Source organism: Passer montanus, unplaced genomic scaffold (genome assembly GCF_014805655.1).
Source record: "Passer montanus isolate IOZ18808 unplaced genomic scaffold, ASM1480565v1 scaffold32, whole genome shotgun sequence".
In the NCBI taxonomy this organism is placed as follows: domain Eukaryota; kingdom Metazoa; phylum Chordata; class Aves; order Passeriformes; family Passeridae; genus Passer; species Passer montanus.
This window is the reverse complement of record NW_024367930.1, coordinates 8,400,708-8,421,343: the sequence shown is the minus strand read 5'-3', so window position 1 is coordinate 8,421,343 and position 20,636 is coordinate 8,400,708. Positions and strand designations below refer to the sequence as shown.

Genomic DNA, 20,636 nt, shown 5'->3' with positions numbered 1-20,636 from the left:
TGGGGGGTGTGAAACACATCAATTTCTGCTTAGGATTGCAGTGTTATTGGGGCAGAGCACCCTCGCAAAGCTGAACAAGTGCTGTATTTACAAGCTCTGGTCAGGGAAGGTGAGTGCACTCTCATCTGTCATCTTGGTGTACAGCTAGGCTGACACCACTGGAGATGTGCAAAAACATCTGAATAAACAGAGGGTATGTGGGATCGGTGCCCAGAAAATCTGTGAACAGAGAGATAATTGATTACCTCATTCTGAAGAGTCTTGAGCCTCTAAGTATCTAGGAGCTGTGCCTTTCCAGACAGGTTTTCCACTGGTGACAAAGCACTGCCTTCCTGGGTGTGCAGCACGCTCCAGCTCTTTGCAGAGGTGAGGGAGAGGTCTATTTATGAAGTCAGGTAGATATTGACAGGTACCTTAAGCCTATAAACTTAATAGGGTCTTTTTTATGGGAGAGCATGTTGGTGTTTGTTTATGGATATACCGCAAGACTAAAGATAATCAAAATCATATTGAGCTCAGCTAAGGTAAGTAAGCAATGCTGCTGAGTGGAATACCCAGGCTCCTGGGCTTAGTGCAGGGAGGAGCTCCATACTTTTACAGGTGTGCCTGACTCCAGAGCTAACAGGTTGGGGTGCAAGGTAATCCAGAGTCGATAAAGCACATGGCTGGGTCCGTGTGTGCTGACTCTGTTACTGGCTGATGCTGCTGGGAAGGGCACGTGGATGGCTGTTGTCAGAATTGTACCTAAAGAAAGCTCAAAGGAATGCCAGCTTGGCTTTGTTTTGTTTTTTTTTTTTTTTCCTATCACTCAGCTGCACTGAAGCCCGACACCTCTGGTAGCCAGTGAGAAGCTGGTTTTGTGCTGCGCTTTTACGGGAGAAGCCTGGCTGCATTAACTCTTACTAAAACCAGCACCTAGACAACTTAAGCAAAATCCAGTGATGGAGGTCAACTCCACAGAAGCCAGCAGCAGCTCCCAGGGAGGCACCGGCTGTCTGGATTTTCCCCTTGTCACTTTTACTGAAACGGTGACTTTCACAGAAGCGGTGGCAGAAGAGGAGTGGGGATCCTTTTACTATTCCTTTAAGGTATTACTTTAAGGGGTGCATTACTTTTCTCAAATGCTTGCAGCTTTGGAGCATTTTCAGCACATATGTGGGGAGGCAACTAAGATTATTTAACTATTTTTCCCCAGATATTGGTGGGGTTTTTTCCCTGCAAAACCAGCTGACAGCATGTGTGAGGCATTTACTGAAAAGTAAAATACTTGTAGAAACTGGACTTCAGATTTACATGTCTTAGCTAACTCTATCCCCTTCCAAGAGAGGATGGTACTAGTTCTCTGTAGAGGTATTGTAGTTACACATGCATCTTTAGTCAAAAGCTCGCATTATTTTAACACATTTTTAATGTAATTTCTGAGATGCATCATCTTGACATAAGGGATTTCTTTTCAATTTTCCAGCTGTAACAAATATTGTACACAAGTGAGACAGGGTTTTTGTTGTTTGGGGGTTTTTTAATCATGAGGGACAGGTTCTAATTTGTTTTTTGTTTGTTTGTTTGTTTGTGAGTTGGATGGGGTTGCAGTGTCTCTTGAAATCTGTTGTTAAGAATGCATCAGATGAGTCATTCAGTAGTGAATGCTGTTGAATTGAATGGGAAGTGTATTCAGTCATCTCCAAAACTAAACATCACCCTAGCACTATGTAAGTGTAGGAAAAAGACTGGAGAAGTTCTGAAGTTCATATTTCCTTCAGATTTCTATGCCTGGTGCTACTGCTTAATTTTGTTCTGAATGCCACGTGTCTCTGTTTTTATGGTACATTGTACAAGTTCAAGTCATTAAAAAGTCTGGCTAGGAGTGCCCTGCCATTCCTTCTGGAGCTCGGCACCAAAGAGACCAATTTCAGCTGGAAAGGTAAAGGCATTTATATAATTTGACAACATGTGAGGTAAAGGGGGATATATTCAGAAGCAATTTTTGTATCTGTGAGATTGGTAGTGCTCTGACAAAATCCTAGTGGAATTGGTGGAATTACAGCAGGTTCCCAGCCCTGATTAAGAAAGAGGTGATCCATAGTGCCAGTCTTAATTAGTGAGGGTCTCTTTTAACATGCTGCTTATAATTTCTAAGGTAATGCTTGCTACCTAGGATTTCAAGGGTGAAAATTATTTTTTATTCCTTTTTTTTTCCTCTCCACATTAGGCTCCTAAAATGCTCTTGAAAAAAATTTCACAAGGGACGAGAAAAATATTTTAACAACTTTCACTTTATCTCCTTTCTTCTTTTCACAGTTAGGGTTGTAAATCTGAACAATGTCATGGGAGCAGTATTTCATAATGGTAAAAGTGACAATTAATTCCATGATTAGAAAGTCCCCAGGCAGAAAAATGCTCGTTAATAGGAGAGATTGAGTAAATTACAATAATTAGGAAACCAAGGATAGTCATGCATGCTCATCCATTGCTAAAGGAAACAATTCTGTAGCTGAGGGCTTCTCGTTACACTTGCTCTCGAGTCTCTGCCGGATGCCTGGCTCTGGCACATGTAGCATGAACTTTCCAAGGAGACTCGCTGATTTCACATAAATTACTAGCTGTTGATAGGCATGGAAATATTTTGACTCTAGAGACGAGTGACAGCTGGTGCAGCTGTAGGAAAGGAAGGAAAAAGCACCTGCTCTGATGACTACAGTGCAGGGAAGACAGGGCTCCCTGCCAGCAATTTCAGCACTCTGTAAAACCCACATGTGGAAGGTGCTGCTGATACCTTTAACACCACTGGCCATTCTCCACCAGCTCTGCCCATGTTGTGGCTGCATCCTTGCCCACTTCAACAAGCCAAGCCAAGCAGTCTTCCTCTTTACAATGCTGTAGTTAAGCAGAAAAAAACAATTCAAGTTTCAGTTTTGAAAAGGCTCAATGAATTTGAAAAAACAGAGTTCAGTGTTCAAAATGGCATCCTTGCCCACTTCAACAAGCCAAGCCAAGCAGTCTTCCTCTTTACAATGCTGTAGTTAAGCAGCTAAAACAATTCAAGATTCAGTTTTGAAAAGGCTGAATGAATTTGAAAAACAGAGTTCAGTGTTCAAAATATAGTTTACAAACAGGGTTTGGCTTTTCAAACACACTGTAGCCTGTGGCTGGCTGTGAAGGCAGGCTGGGTGAGCGGTCACTACACAGGCTGACCCCAGAATCTGTGTGCAGATAGAGCACACAAGCTATTTCTGCTTGGAAAATGTATGTGTAACCTACCTTAGAAAAGCAATCATAGGGAAAATATGATCTAAACTCATAAGAGGAGACTAGAGAGTGACACCCTGTACCTGTGTTGATGACTTTTTAATGATTTTACCCAATGACAGCTGCCAGGGTATCTCACATGCTGCTCAAACTACACAAGCATGTGCTGGTGTCTTCTTTTCCTCCCGACATGCAGAAAGATGGCTGGTACCCACCCCAGGTAGTGTCTGTGCTATACTGTGGTGGCAACAGGACAAAAGTAAAATAATGTGCATTAGAGTATTTCAGTGCCAGAAAGGCTGAGCTGTGAATGCTTCTCTTCCAGAAAAAATTGTGCTTCTGCCTATTCCTCTGCTTAACAACTAAACCCTGCACAGTTTCAGATTAGAGAATGTTTTACCAGTTCAGGTTTTTGTTGTCTTTTTAGGGGGAAGGCTAAGGGGAAATTTATGGATTTATTTTATCTCAAAAATGGAACATTTCCCCCACTTAGAGGAATGCAGATTTTCTTCTGGTAGTCATTACTAGAGAAGGACCAGCTGCTCATCAAAGCTTTGCTAATGAACTCTAATTTGGAGCCATGTGGGCTAACTAAACTGACTCTTGTCATACAGAATGGCAGCTTTTGGGGCTGGACTGGGTATATCCATGCATCACTCATCATGCAAGATAAGCTGGTGCTTTTATAGCAAAGGTGCTGCCTCGTTCCCACTCCCATTTAGGTCTTGCTTCATACAGAATGGCAGCTTTTGGGGCTGGACTGGGTATATCCATGCATCACTCAACATGCAAGATGAGCTGGTGCTTTTCTTAGCAAAGGTGCTGCCTCATTCCCACTCCCATTTAGGTCTTGCTGCTGTGTTATGGCAAATTGAAAACCCAGATCATCTTTCTTCCTGGGTGCCTTTCTGTGGGGTATCCAGGTAAGTTATTGACTTAAACTACAAGGAATTCTGGTGGCTGTTTGTCACAAGCCAGGACACTGTTTCAGCACCTAATTCAGAACAGATGTGCAAATTGGTATTAATTACAGTTCCAATCTCCCAAGCCAAAGGAGAGTTCATTACATCCCTTTACAATCTCCTCCATACGTGCTTAATCCATGTGTAAAAGGGCTCTAAGCATCAACAGCACTGGCCAAATACAGTAGTCCAGAAAGTGCAGAAATCATCTAAATACCTGTAGCCTTCCTCTACTTTAGGACCTTCTTAACTCTGCAAACCAGAAAACCGCCTGGAGAAAAGGTGGAATCTCAGAATAGGTTTGGCCTGATTTTGTGCAAGGTTTGGGAGGCTTTGTCAGGGCCGGAGGAAGCATCTCCTCCTGCCAGATACTAAACAGCCCAGAAGTTTTCACAATGCTAGGAGCATGTGCTTGCCCTCAGAAAGATTGGGTACGGACCATCTCTGTTTTAAGAGCTCTGCTGAGAAAGAAGATGCCCTGCTTTTATGCAGGAAAGTAAAGTTTGGAGTGCTCAAAAAGAGAAAGTGAACAGCAACTGCGAGTTTTCTCAGTGGGACTGTGTTCCCACCATCATTTCCTACCTCCCAGCAGAGCTGGGAATCCATCAAGTTGTACATTTTGCTTCCTGCATTGTAGAGTCCCCACCTGTACAGCAGGACACAAAGGTTTCATTGTTTACATCCAAGGTTGTTGGGAACCCCAGTGCCCCCTGCCAAGTGGGAGCCTCAATCACTGGCCCAAATGTTGACATGGCCCTTCCTCTGCCCCATGAGCCCTGGTCCCTGTGCCATGCAGAAGTAGCACAGCAGTGACACTGAAGTGTTACAGCTTTCAGGAGGAACTTTGTGCCTATCAAAACCATCAGCAATTATTTTAAAGTATGTCTTTGACTGTATTCCCCACCATTGCAGCATTCCCTGTACCCGCGTGTTTTAGCCCATGGAGCTCAGATATTAAACAGCACAGCACAACCTCGCACAAGTGAGCACAGCTCTAAAAACATGGGCTGCTTATCCATGGAGCTGATGTTCTTTACAAAGATTAGGGTTTACTATCACCAGCAAAGAGCTGAGGAGACCAACATGTCGAGGGGTTTTGTAGAACTGTCCAGTAACGTGGACTTGGCTCCAGGTGTTCTCAGAGGGTGCTGAAGTCACAGTCTAATGTCCCTATCCTTTCATCCAAATGTAGGAGTCGCTTTATCTCCTGAAAAGTATTTGCTTATGCTATTGCTCATTCTGATTTTCAAGAAAATATCACAGAGCATCCCATCATTGAATGCATAATAGGAAAATAATAATGGGTGCTGTCAAATTTCTGGAGTAATCTCTGCAAATGCAATCACACATTTTAGAAAATAGACATATCAAATAATTCAGAGGTAACTTTGCAATCTTGTAGTGGGGGAGAGGAGGAGGATTAAGTTTACACAAATAAGGTGTCAGGGACTCCTGCAATATGCTGTAATGACTGTTGCTATTCCTGAGATGCTGTGCTGAGAATGATCTCCTTGGAAAACTGCTGCTGCAGTGCTGTTGGCTAGGCTGGCCTCATCCAGTGGCTTAAACACAGCACAGAAGGGATCTGGCAGTATGACAGCCCAACAGGGAGCAGCTCTGAGCCAGCTGATTTGGGATGTTCTACAATAGCAGCCCTCATACTGCTGTCCATGTGCTCCACACAGGAACGTGGTTTGCACCTGTCTCCCTCTCCTATATAAATATGCTTAGAAAATATAAATATTTTACATTTTTTGAGATATTTTAATTTTATCGATTAGGCACACATAATATTTTTAAGTGATTAAGAAAAACAACACTTTGGAGTTTTAAATAATGCTGTCAAAAATAATAAAATTATGGACGGACCTTTGAGTGATCTAATGTTATCTTTCTACATTAAAAATATTTTTAAAAAATAGATACACCATTTAAAAATTATGTTTTCTGATTAAATTTAAATCAGGAATATCTGTCTAATTCTGTGGAATTTTCCTAGAGTGCAATGGGTAAAACATCCTGCAATAACTGAGCAGTACTGGCCACATTTATTATCTGTCTTGCACCAAATCACAACAGAATGGCAAATAATAACTATTTGGTGATAGAACTGAATTGAATTAATCATATTTGTTACTGACTGTCACCATCACACCTATAGAGAATTTTGGAACAGAGTGGGGGCTTGTTCAGCTGTTGAGGCTGGAAAGATCATTGCAATAAGCATGCATTAGATTGTGTGCACTGAAGGGATGACCCTGCTCATCCATGGTGATGAAGTCAGAGATAAGAAATTGTTTTTTTAAAAAAACAGAGGTTTACCAAAAAAATTTGCTAGATTTCAAAAAGATGAGAAAGTAATCTTGATAACAAAATTGCCCCTTTTCATGAGGAAGTGTCCTGATTAAGTGAATAGACTTTCTCAGCTTTTCTCTTTTCCTAAGTCTAAAATGAAGAAAATATTGTAGATCTTTCCTCTATGTAACACATAAACATAGCATATGAGTGGAATACCATATCGACACAAACTCATACAAAACTGCTTCTCAAGTTCAACAGAACAGAAAAAATCAACTTGCGTTCCTTCCAGCTGTGTGTTTTTTCCAACGATAAAGACTCCTTGGGAAGTGACTGCTGCCAGCAAATTTGATATGTTGGTGAAGGTTTCATGTGGCAATGCATCCCAGCTTTGCCAGAATGTTCCATAACCTTGGGCTGGGAGGATAACCCAGGCAATCAGTTAGAAAGCAGCTCAGTGAGGCAGGCTCTGCACAGGGGATAGGAGGGCTATCAAGCACAACCAGTAGCATTTAAATGAGAAAGCAGCAGTCCCAGAGTCAAACCTGGGGCTGAACTGGTGTTTATGCACTTTGAATCAGGCTCCATTCCAGACCACACTAATTTAAAAAAAAAAAAAATTAACTCCTAGAGGTCTTGTTGCCTGCTGAAATGTGTTTCTCCCAAATTCAATCATAATGGAAGCAATTTCAATGACAAAATATAAAACTTAGATTTGAACTTTTTTTTCTCCCAGTCTTTCTTACCTTCACTTGAGTTTTCCCTGGGTTTTTAAGTGTCATTCAAATTGTTTTCCCAAAATTTTCAGGACCATCTTGTGTGAAATCTGTGTAGAAACATCTTCTCAGTTTTGCCTTGCTGGATGGAGAACCTTCTTTTGAAACATATTTCTATTAGAGGGGTGGACAGTACAACTTCCTGCTGCTTGTGACAGCTAAGGCTGAAGATTTTGGTGACCTGCCCAGTTGTTTGATCATGTTTCTTTCTTATTGAGACAAGGTCTGTCAGCAAATGAATCAATAACTTTTCGGCCTTTTTTTTTTCAGCTTTTATTTTCTTGAGCATTAGGAGGTGATTTGAATCTGTCATCTGAATCTTCACATTCAGGTCATTAGCATTTGTTGTGTGAAGCTTACTTCTAGCCCAAGTATTCTGTTTGTTGTACCTCTTCTTGTAAGATATTTGGTGCCTCTTACTTTTTTCCTTCTTAACAGTTAGAGCTGTTGTCTACATTTAAAGTATACTCAATGAACCTACAGCTTTTTTTGCAAGCAGATTGCTGTTAGGTTGTGGAGTTTTTTCACAATCCAACTTGTGTAAAAAGTTTCAGCACAGGAAGAAATATGGATGTTTCCTTGGAAGTTTAACCAAGTTTGTTCTTTTTTTTGTGTATTAAAGAAACTTTATTTTGGTGGAGAGCATAACCATAGTCATTACCCCTTCAGTAGTATCACACTTCATTTCTGAAAGCCCACAGTTTAAGCTGATCACACCTGGTGGTAATTCTTCATCTCAGGACTTCAAATAAATATAAGAAAAATGAAAAATGCCATCTTATACTTTTAAAGTCCTTTTTCATAAGACAATTATGTTTTTGCCATCTCCATGCCAGTAGCCTTTACAAGCATACTTTTTACTAGCAGAGCAAATTTTAATTTATGTAAAGATTCCCAGAAAGATCTGAGCTGTTCATGTTTCTGTGGTACAACAAATAATATGCAATGCGTGCAAAGCACTAATCTGATTATGTCTGTTTAAGTATCTTCTAGTTTTAAGAATATTTGTTAAGAAAATAGGTCTTATGCATACTTGTGTGTGTGCATAATAATTCAAGTAGAGAAGGGCTTCTGGAGGTTGTCTGAACCAACCACTTGAAAGCAAATCCAAATTATGCCAGATTTTTCAGGGCAGTGTCCATTTAAGTTCTGAATATCTCTAGGGGTGGAAATCTCACAACCTTTCTGGGTTCCCATCCTGGTGCTTGACCCCTGTCATGAAGAACACGTTTCTCGTAATGTCATACCAAGATGTCTCAGGTTGCAACCCTTGTTTGTGGACTCTTGCCCCTTCATGGTGTACTTCTGAGAAGAATCTGGCTCCATCTTCTCTGCACCCTCCTGCCAAATAATTGTAGGCAGCACTTAAACTCCAGAAGACTCCTCTAGGATTTGTGCTATGTCGGAATCTGGCAGTATGGAAAAGAGATGTTTTAATATTTTTGCTTTGTGTGCTTATTTTAAAATTAAATTAATTATATCAGAGATTTAGCCAGTACCTTTAAAACTCGCTAACTGGGTTAATGGGTGTATTTCTTTTATTCCCTTTAGTGTTGAAGTGCAATCCAAAGTGCAATTTGCCTTAGAGATAAGCTGATTATAAATCCCAGAGAGAAATCAGTCAAACTGCATGGCACCCATCTGCCTCTAGGAAATTAATTATCCTGTTTTTTGGTGTTTGTTTTTTTTGGGGGGTTATTGGGTTTTTTTTGGGGTTTTTGGTTGTTTTTTTTTTTGTTGTTTCTTTTTAAGGGTTTTAAGTTTCCATCCTAAATGGAGGATGATAAAATAGCAAATCCATCCTGAACACTTTCAGTTTTCAATGTTCAAGATCCCAGATCTTCTGCAGTATGATAAAAAAATTGCTAATCTAGACTGCTCCATTTTTCTACATGGTCTGCAATTAATGTGATTATTTTAGAGAATGAGAAAAGATTTTTCCCATTTTTTTCCCTCCTTCAAGAAAGTGCAATGCAATCTACTAGTGGTGAACTTGACCATGAGCATGACAGTTACCCAATTTAACAAGGGGATTTATATATTCTTTTTATGTGTTAAGAGCACTCTTGCAAAATTGCTTGGCTTGCTTCATGATTACAGCTCTCTTACAATCTCAATTGCTGCTACGCTAACCCCATAATTTTTAAAATATACCAAAGGCAAGATCATTTGTGTATTCCCAGAGTTTATCAACTGTCAAGAAAAAGCTGTTCAGAGACTTAAGCTGCTACTGGCTTGTGGTATGAGGGATTGTGCTTCTTCTGCACCCAGGAGACAAAGAAGATGGTGCAGAAATGTCAGCAGGACCAAGAAGTTATCACAGGCCTGCAGTCCTCATACTAAGGGACCAGTCAGCCACTCCAGGAATGGAGTATCTCTCCCTCTCTTTTTCTATTTGCTCATTTCTTACCTGAAACCTATTTTTCCCAGGTTGTTTCCCCAGCAGCCTCAGCAGTTAGAGCTAAACTGTTTTAGATTGGGTCCCGGTTCAAGTACAAATAATCTTTGTCCATTGCCAGTTGAACCTCTCTTTCTATTAGGCAACTTCTCTCTAATATCAGACAAAGGCTTTTGCACCTCAAGACAAGAGGAGCAGCCCCTCCACTGGAATGGGCTATCAGGTATATCCCCATTCCCCAGTCACAGCTGGTGCTCCCAGCAAGAAGGATACAAATCCAGAGAGAAGACAGAGCAAGGAATTTGGCTGGGGAGAACTGGAATGTGGGATAGCGTTGTGGTACCAAAATGCCATCCAAATCTCAAAAAGGTTTTACCTATGATCTTGATTAAAGGAATTTGCAGGGGGGATCTCTGCCTCAAATATAAAGCGGAATACACCTCTTGTTAGACTAATTCCAGCATCTGGATTCAGAAATTTTATTAAAGAAAGAGAATTACAAGCCTTTTTTATAGCCAAAGGAAAATACACAGAATTTTGACAGGTTTTCTAGCTTACATTTCACTCATGAAGAGGCATATTCTGCATTGACTAAGGCTGGTTTTTATCTTGAAGCAACATAGCAAAACCTGAATATGCTCTCTGGATGTTGAGCACCTCCATGCTCCAAACACAGCAGCCTTGTGGAACAGCAGCATGTGCAATGGCTGGAGTCAAACCAAGGACATCCTCTTGACTTTCATTTGTTGGTGGCCTTAATAATGTCAAGAGCATCTCTAGCTTTTCTAACCTGAAATAACTGCTGTCATGGAATAGTCTCTCATGGCATAGTCTCTCATGGCATTCTCATCTAGTGTAATTATTAGTGCCCATTTCAAAAGAAGCACTTGTCAAAAGAAGTTTGGGAGGTATCTTCCTGTTTATCAGAATGCTTCTGATGTTTGCACAACATATCATTGAGGATTGTTTTTTGTAAATTACCTTGTCCGGGGTTGTTATTAAGACAGGATTTTTGTTTGATGAATGAACAAGGCATGAAACTAAACACTTCTATGTCTAAACAACCTAAAGATGACGAATAAAAGTAGAGAAAATTCAGCTGGAGTGAAATTCAAAGATCCATCATCTATCTGTCTAATCTAAAAACTATTTTTAAGGCCTTCACAGATGGACGTTTTCCTGGCTCAATCAATCTCTCTATCTGTGATATATTTTAAAGCCTTCTTTTTCTTTTTAAATTTTTTTCCTGAATTCTGTACTGTAGTTTTTGATTTTTTTGTCCAGTCCACAGTGGATCTAAAGAAGAGATTAGTCCTTTACTTTTTTACATTAGTCTTTTTGTGTCCTCAAGGCTATGTTCATCTTTTCCTGCAGTCAGCTTTTCCTGGATTTAGTAACTTGATTCATTCAGTGGTTCTGCCTGACTATATCCTTTATGTCAACTCGTTTATGTGTCTCTCTTAAAGCACTGTGCCCAGGAGTGGGCATGGTCCAGTGGAAGGATTAGAGCAGAGGCACATGTGCCTGGTGTTGATCCCAAAGTGGTGATGGCATTGCTCTCATGGTAGGGTAATGCCATGATATTCTGGGGCACTTTGCACGTGTGCTGCATGTGAGGGCTGATGTTTGGAAGGCTGGTCCAGCCAAGTGTGATTACGCTCACTACTCTGCAGTCCTGCACTTCTCCTTGTTGGACAGCAGGTTGCTTTTTTCCCAGCACATGTTTCCAATTCATGAAGATAATTTTGAATTCCAATCCTAGCCTCTGCAAAGGTCTTTATCACAGTGGGCATCCCATTAATAACCATGGAAATTTTCATTCTGCAAGTTAACACAGACTGGGAGAGGCTGCTGTGATTTAAGTTGCCTGTTGTTATGGCTCCTTAATCCTCAGGAATGAGATCTTTTTCCTTTTTGTCAGAATGGCAGCTCCCACAAATAGATTAATAGAAATTTTTGCTTTATTTCTCTGTCTACGGCTCTTCCAGACTTACTTCTATTTTCAGTGTTTGCATTTTTAAGTTTTCTTTGCAGTCAGGTTTGATTTCTGGAGTCTAACATTGCTTAATTGTTAGGCATTGCTTTTAAATTGGCAGAAGGGATTTAATCTGACCATTTGTACTGTGCTCTTATGCTTCTAACACAGCCTCTGATGCTCCGTAGCTGTTTCTTCTGTGGCAATCATAAGAAGGTTTGAGTGTCAGATCCTTCTTCTGTTCCTATCTATATCAGTATAATACGGGAATAAAATTCCTTTTAAGAAAATGCCATTCTGATTTTATACCAAAAAAAATGGGAACAAGTCTAGTCCCTGAATTTTGTTCATGTGAGAAATATGTTTTCTGAAGTGGAAAAACCAAAACAAATCCTGAGGAGAAATCATTGATTTCAAGGACAAAAGTGATGTGAAATCTTATCTTTTATGATTTTATTGTCTTCCTAAAAGACATTTCCTTCCAATTCTTGCACTAAGAAAATCATCCCCATAAAAATAGTTTCCACCATATCTCTGCCACACATTTTTAAGGAAATTTGTCTCCAAGAAATTCAAGAGATTTGCAGATACCCCAAAAAAGATGGATTTTTTTTTTTTAATCTAAAAGCTATGTATCTAGCCCACACAGGTTGTCTCATCGAGGTCACTCTATATTCAGTGGAGACAACCCATCCCAAGGTAGGTGAGATGAGTGGTGACTCATCTCTGAGACACTGCTATTACCTAGACAATACTAAGGCAATTTAGAATAGTTGTGTCTCTTTAGAACTTTTAAGTTAGGTGAGATGACATGAATGGTAGATTATGTTGGTGAAAATCACCATGCTGGGAAAAGTGAAATCCTCTCTACACAGCCTTCATTGTTTGGTTAAATTAATCTCTGGGCTCAGGCGCAGAGTGCAACATGAAATTGCTCCTCATCAGGTCTTGCTTTCCCTGCATGACCCTGTGAGCCACAAGGTAATGTGGCTCCTACCTGGAGCAAAGCTGAGGCTGGTTCCCAGGAGAGGCTGCTCAAGCGGGATGATGGGAGGGACAAGGAGGGACAATGACTGCTGGCCAGGAGTGAGGCTAAGTGCCGAGGAGGGACTTAGGCTAATTTTAAATCAGGAAGCTTCATGTCTCTACTCCATTCCTTTCATTTCACCTTCCCTCCCCACGCTCACAGTGAGCTATTTTCTTTGCAAACAGAATAAGCTCTGGTTTCTGCTCTCCCATAGTGGCTTACAGATGCTTTTAATGAGTGTTCTCCCTGGCTTCTGCTCTATCAGCCCAGTCAGGTAGGTGGGGTCTTACTGGCAGCATCCTTCCCCCAGTCTGCTCAGGACAGGTCCTTGAGGTCTGTAGAGTCAGCACCTGGCACCCCTCCTCAGCTGCAGCCCTCACCTGCCTCCTCCATCTTCCTCTGACTCCCACGTTGTGGCTTTGCTGTCTTGAATGGAAAGATCCCAAACAACTGCATTGACAAAACCCGAAACAGTAGCAAGGATGTAAAGATTGGGTGTGCACTCACCAAACAAGCAAACGTGGACACATACGGTGTTGGTCCTGCAGCCAGAGCATCCTGATGCTTTGAGAGCACGAACAGCTTTCTTACCTTGTTTTCTTTGTACACACACCACTAGGGGACGTTTTGTCATCACGTTTCAGTCGCTACACAAGTATACTTTTCTTTAGTGGGTCATGCTTCCTTTTCAGTCTTGGTGCACGTCTAGATCATGGAGTGGATGTCTGAATTTCATAGGGCTCGTGAATGACCCAGACTCACTGAAGTTAGGGAAGAGAGAAGTATTTATTTCCTCCGTTTCTCCAAAGGAGCCCATCTATCAACATTCCTTATGAAGTGAGGCAGCTGGTTATTTCACAGCTTGCTGGAGCAGCACAAGAAAGCTGAGAGCTGACTCTCATTTTAACACTAAGTGAAGAATACAGACACTGCTAGTGGTTTTGTGAAGAGACAAGTAATATACAGCCATGGCAAACCAAACTGGAATGAACATCACTAGCAGTGGTGCATGTTAAGTATTTTCTGAAAAAAAACCCAAGAATGTCATTTAGACTAAATAGTTGAAATCAATTGGCAAAACTCAAATTTCACTCCTGTTTTCTGTTCTCATCTCATTTGTCTGAGGATAAGTGACTGTCCATCCGCCCATCAATATTCTTTTTTCCCTTCTTTCTATTGCAGACAGAGCAGCTGGTGACTCTTTGGATTCTCTTTATTGTCACAATTGCTGGAAATGCCATCGTGCTCTTCTCTACCTGGAGGAGGAAGCGGAAATCTCGAATGACCTACTTTGTTACTCAGCTGGCAATCACAGGTAGTGTATGGGAGGGGAAAGGGCACCTGACCTGCACAGGAATCACTATTAAAATGACAAATAAGAAAATGTGAGTTGAGTGGTTAAGAATTCAGTTGCCACCTAATGTCCATCCAGTTGCAGTTTGCCATAAAGCAAAAGGATGGCTGCTTATCTTAGGGCTCAGTCTGACTCTGATCTAAAAAGATGTTGCTAGATGTAGTAGTATGCAGCAGCTGCAACTCATTGATGTCACTAAACCTTATCTTCCAGTCTGAGTTTGCATCTGCATTTCCCAGCAGCTATGTCTCCAGCTGTTGTCATGGAACTGCTTAAATTAAACTAGTTTAAGATGAATCTCTTGTGTTTTTCTACTAAAACTACTCCATCAATTATGCTCCTGCAGTGAAGAGTGAAAATAACTTCATGTTGTCCAGTTTAATGAAGGGAAATATAACAATATAAAGGTGAAGAGAAATGCATTTAGGTTTTTTTTTAATGAACAAAAGGATTCTGATCCAAGGACGTGGTAGTTTTTAAACAGAATGTGAAATGTACAGAAGCCTGGTTTGTAAAATCTCAGTCTCAGCAAGAAGGAAAGGAAATGAGCATAAGCAGCACATTGTTTCTCTGTGGTCTTGAATGGACTTCATTTGTGGGGGTTTAAGTTTCCCAAGGGAAAATATGTGCTGTTTCTATAACAGTGTCCTGCTACTAATCCCTGCTTACAAGACATCTGTGTTGTACTGTTTGTGTATATAGCATATATTTATATGCTTCTATTGCCTTTTTTTTTTTTCCCTAAGCTATGGTAGGAATTTTAGCACTTTTTCAGTAAGGAACCATTTAATATATGATTTTCCAACAATTCTGCTTCCTCCTTTGTTTTTTTTTTTTTCCCCTAAGCTATGGTAGGAATTTTAACACTTTTTCAGTAAGGAACAATTTAATATATGATTTTCCAACAATACTGCTACCTCCTTTGTTGTCTGTTGTACCTGTGTTTAAACTGGAAAAACAAAGCACTACACTGTCCAGTTTTCAACATGCATTTTCGTAAATAAATTAACTTTATTGCCTTTTTTTTTTTTCCCTAAGCTATGGTAGGAATTTTAGCACTTTTTCAGTAAGGAACCATTTAATATATGATTTTCCAACAATTCTGCTTCCTCCTTTGTTGTCTGTTGTACCTGTGTTTAAACTGGAAAAAAAAAAGCACTACACTGTCCAATTTTCAACATGTGTTTTCGTAAATAAATTAACTCCATGGTCTCAGCCACGTCTTCTCAGGAGCACGTTCGCTTTGAAGAACTACTCATAGCTGAAACAGACCAGAGTGTGCAAACTGATGCAAAGAGGCAGGCCTGTAACAGGTGATGTAAGAATCCTTGCAAGGTGAGGAGGTGAAAGTTTGCAGTGACTCGTCTTCTGAAGTGCTGACAGCTGGTTTTCCTGTTTGCCTGAATCATCTGTAATAAATGGTTTTACTTCTTATCTCAGTTGTGACCTTTATGCCACTTCCTTCATGAGCCAGCGTATTTTCCATCAGGTAAGGGAGGTCAATACAGCCTCACTCCACAGCTTGGAAGCATCAATCACAGATCAAGTATTACAGTATTCACAGGAGTATTAAAATAAACAGTCTCTGCTCAAAGAGTTCCCAATCCCAGATGAATGGAATGTACTCAGGCAGCCAAGCAGAATTACAGGCAAAGAAAGAAGAGCAGAGGAAGCCTCACATGGACATCATCCATTTCACACATAATGTCAGGTGTACTGGGAGGAGCTACTGCTGTTGCTGTGCTGGGTAAGTGTCTGAGTGGGAATTTTTCCGTTTTGTACTCATAGGAAAGAGGACTTTTTGTACTGGAATGGAGGTCCACAGAGAGCTCTTCACTAGGGGTTTAAATACTGTCAGCATGAAGGGAGAGGAAGGCATTGCAAGTGCAGTTTTGAGTGAGCTGAAAGAATCAGTGTCAGTGCCAAATACAACAAGGCCAATATACCATTAGATGTGGGCAGCAAATAGTGCTATACACCTGATGCTATAATTTGACTGAGATTTGTGTGTTCCACTTGCTGATTCTTCTGACTTCCCCTTCCCTAAAATTATCCTTGACTTTTAAAATTGCCTGAGTTCAACAGTCTGTTCCATTTCATATTACAAAAAATCACATAGGAAACTCACTTGACATCCACATCTCCAATGTTAAAAGAAGTAACTTTAGCTTAAACAACAAGGCTCCTTTCAAGCAATGTTGATTTCTTTTTTGTGATGCAGGAGTCAGAACGCTCATTTATCTTCTCACACCAAGACTGCTTGTCAGTATTTTGGCACAAGGAAATGACTTAATTCCTGAAATGGAGCCATTTCACTTTCTTATCTTTAAAAATATTATTAAGAACAAAGCAAGCTGGCAACAGCCATCTTCCTTTCACAACAAGTTATGAGGTAGATGCAGAACATTATGAAAACACTGACTTGTCACATTGCTTTGACATGCCAAGCATATTTAAATCTTACCAACTAAGGCCTAATCTCCTGGCAAACAGTTTCTGCTTAGTCAATATTACTACTTCCATCTATTTTGAGGTCCTTAAAATATTTATAATTTGTGCCCAGTAGCAGAAAGAAAAATAATGGATATAGCTTTATCAATGCAGGCATTTCAAAGCCATTTAAAAACTTTTTGTCTATTGATCTGTGGCTCAATAGTTGAGTGGCGCCCTCAATTCTCACATTTTCCCACTGATGTAGTACCAAAATGAAATTAAAATTCAGCCTTTGTGTTAGAATAAACAAGGTATTCAAAGCAAAATTGTGCATAATACATGAATAGGAAGTGAGCACTGTTGTTCTTCTTGACTGGTTGCCAAGCCAGATGCAGATGAAAAGTAACTAAATGATTGAGGCTTCTTTCAACACCAACAGAATTCAGTGGTTCAACCCACTCCGCAAATCTAGAGAATATTCTTACTGATCCTTTACTACATCCTAATTCAATGTGGTGCTCAAGGTTGCAGGGATCTGTAGGGATGTGAGTAATCCCTTCAACTTCAGAATGCTTAAGGATGTTGCTGAAGCCTGGATTCACAATATTTCACATTAAATATACACTTGTATAATGCTTGTGTCAGTACAACATTTAAGTCTATGTCTAACTCTCAGTTGATGCATAAATCTCTTTGAAATTATCTGTGAATTAAGCACTAGGAAATCAGCTAAGAGTTAACAGCTGAGCTGAACAATAGTACTAATCACTCAGCATCAGCTAATTTAACGAAGAGGAATATTGCCATATTTGCCTTGTGTTCAGTTTTCAGTTTGCCTTTGGGCATATTCCTCTTCTGTAAAACGTTGTTCTTAGAAACAAGTTTGTCTGTGCAGACTGAAACTAAAGCTAGGTTTCCTGCAGATTTCTATCTCCAAGGTAATTTAGTTTCTCAGAAAGAGCAAGCTCTGAAGATTACCCTGTGAGGAGGGTATTTCTACGCACTTTTCCCCAAACACTTTTCTTCTGAGCTTAGCACAAGTTATGCTCATGGCATAGCTATCTCTCCTGGCAGGAGATCTCTTACATCTTCCCCTACCTGATGCCATTTCACATAACTTCAGTGTCTTAGTGTATTTAAGATGTTTGCCTCCGACTGAAATCACCAAGTGGTTCAAGATCAAAGAGTGGGATGAGTTCACAGGTGCTGTATAAGGCTGGAAGAATTGAAGTGAAATATTGTTGTTTTCAGAAAAGAGGATTTGTTCACACTTTTATATCTGTATAGGTCAGTTTACCCAGCTCTACCAAATGAAGACCTTCTTAAGTTAACTCTCAAAATGTAAAAGCAGTGGACATGAGTCATATATCAAATTATTTGAGTAGTAGTGGATAAGAAATATAATTTATGGGCCAAAGTGTTACTACTTTGTAATAGTAAGAACTGCCCTTTTTTGACCAATTCCAAAACCAATCAAGCAATACATTAAAAAAGTCGAAATTTGAATGAAAATAAATTAATTTAAGAGAACGAGTGAAAAAAACCCAATTTTGCTTCTCATTATTTTCCATTCACCTTTAAATACTATTTACAGAGGAATGTATTTAAATTCCTTTTATTGATGAGAAGTAGGTAGTTTATTTAGATCTTTTTCTCCAACATTACCATCTGGAAATTTGCAACTTGAAATGTCATGACCTTTAGCTCAGTGTGCTTCCATTCCACCATTTAGGAGAAATCAGTAATTTAGGAATAGTGTTACATTTTGTCCATTGTTAGGGGTAGAAATATATGTAGGCACTTCACTGCATGCCAGATTTTAAGCTATAGTCTGACAGTCTTGTTTGGAAATATGTGCTCTCAGATATGTATTGCTGTGGCTGTAGTGAAGAGAGAAAATAGAAAGAACATCACCTAACTTCTATGGTAGCTTGCATATAAACAGGAAAACAAGAGATTTTCTGTAAACATATGTAGCTGTACAGCCCATATTATGGTATAAATACTAAATCCTAAGGGATGACTTGAGAATGACATTAAAAGCACAAGGAGGTAATTTTAAAAGTGATATAAAGATATTTGTATCATTACCTTCCTCAGTTGCTCCCAGAAAGTTGACAGCCTTGGTCCTCACCACTGCACTGAGAACCTGCTACGAGAGGGCAACACAAGCACATAGGTGGAAATGGAGTGTGCTAAAGCAAAGAGTGCTGCTTTATTTCTGTGCTGCTTCTGCCCAGAGAGAGCATGACTGTGAGACTAAAACCAGCTGGGCTCAATCACTGACTTCTAGAGAGACTTTGAATTAGATGACTGAAGGCAGAGACTACCAACTAATTTTCCAGTTAAATGCACTAAATGAGTGCATCTAACTGTGCAGCTACAAGAGCTAAACATGAATAAGTTTTGTACTTCTTTTCTTCTCTTTTTTTTTCTCTTACACCAAAACCAGTAGGGTACTGGGTACTGACTGCTTTAATGCACCGTGCCTTCGATAATTTTCTTCATTGTTCTATGTGACTTGAAGGAATGAAGACGACTTCTTACTCCATGATCTGTAGAAAAGCTTAATATAATAACACCATTACCAAAATTAACATGTAGAACATTATTAATAGATAATGGTCTCTGTTCCAGCTTTTCATCGGGAAAATGATACTTGGAATATTTCTGCACTTTAGAGAAATCATACATACAAATTCATCAGTTTTACAAGTACCTTAGACATCACAGTGATTATGAGCATTGGAAGTTAATTGCACAGAGCCAATTAGCAGCTAAATCAGCAAGTCACCTTAATGGACGTGGACTGTTGGCAGCCAAAAAGTCCATAGAGTTCCCAGTTATACTGGAAAACTTGCCTATCTTGCCAGCTGGGTCTTGGCTGGAACCTGCCAGCATGATTTACATGATTGTCCACCTAAGACACAGAAACTTAATGCACAAAACTGAACTAATTCCCAGAAATCTGTCTTCCTCCTCTTTCCACACTAATTTTCTGCTATTTATAGGAAAAATATGAAGGCTGAAGAAAGGTGAGAGATTTCATCATCCTACCTGAAGAAAACTTAGAAGAAGTTACAATCATACTGCAGAATTCATTGCTAAAATTGAGAGAAGGACATGTGCATTTCTTATATTCATTATGTCCTAAAACCTCTTGAAAGTGTAATTAATGTAAGGAAACTGTCTCTGCTAATGGATCATCTGTGTTCTGCATTGCATGCTCCCATCACTGCTGAAAAAGGTTTGTCAAGATTGGGAAGAAAGAGTGTAATTTGTTAATATTCCCTCAGGCACAGACACTGAAATTTTACAGAATACCCAGTGGCATCCAAATTTCCCACTTTTGCAAGCAGCTTGATTCCCAAACACTTATCTGGAAGTCTAAAAACTCTGCAAATCACCTTACTGCACACATGGCTTGATAAATAGAGAAAGAAATAGATTACATCCACCTTTCCTCTGTAGGCTATGGAAACTATAGCATTTAGTACAACTTTCATTTTGCATTTACGGAATAAATGCGCTTCAATTTACCAAGAGCAAAAACGGTCTCTGGGAGTAAACACAGCAATATTAGTATTGCTTATTCAATGCATCCCATGAAACTATGTGAATAAAACAAATTGTTGCATGGCTGCATTAGCTTCCTGGAAAAGCAGCAATCATTTTTCCATGCTGATTCTGCCAAGAAGATGAATTCAGGAAGAGGAAAGCAACATGGGACTTTAAGTGAGGTATGTATTAGCATGCCCCCACAAACTGAAACATAATGCAGGATAAGATAAATGTGATCACAGCCTGCAATACCCTGTGGCAGCATGAGGCAAAACAGATTTGCTACCCATTGCCATTCCTTGTGATTTAATAATGTCTAGGAGAGACTCGAATTCTCCTTTGAACTTTTACTCAGATTTGAAGATGAGTCATAGTTCCCTAGTTTGTAATATGCAACTTGGACACTGGTGCTGTACAATTCCAGTTTGATATTATGAATCATCTTTTACTATACTCTAAGATTTCTTATGTAAAGAGCCATGAGTATTTCTGCATGTCTGTGTGTATTCATTTATCTTTGCATAAATGGTTAGTCAAAGCATAGTTTCTATTTTCCCAAGGAAAATATCCAATACATGCACCCTTTTAAAATGCATTTTCTCCCAA

General features: G+C 39.8%; 1 protein-coding gene across 1 annotated transcript in view; it reads left to right on the top strand.

Moving 5' to 3' along the window:
* Positions 1 to 941: 941 nt before the first annotated feature.
* Positions 942 to 20,636, top strand: part of NPSR1 (neuropeptide S receptor 1) — a 57,051-nt gene continuing 37,356 nt past the window's right edge. Inside the window, exons 1-2 of the mRNA XM_039715135.1 lie at positions 942 to 1,088; positions 13,865 to 13,997. Of these exons, the coding sequence (XP_039571069.1) occupies positions 942 to 1,088; positions 13,865 to 13,997 (280 nt within the window). The remainder of the gene's footprint in view (positions 1,089 to 13,864; positions 13,998 to 20,636) is intronic.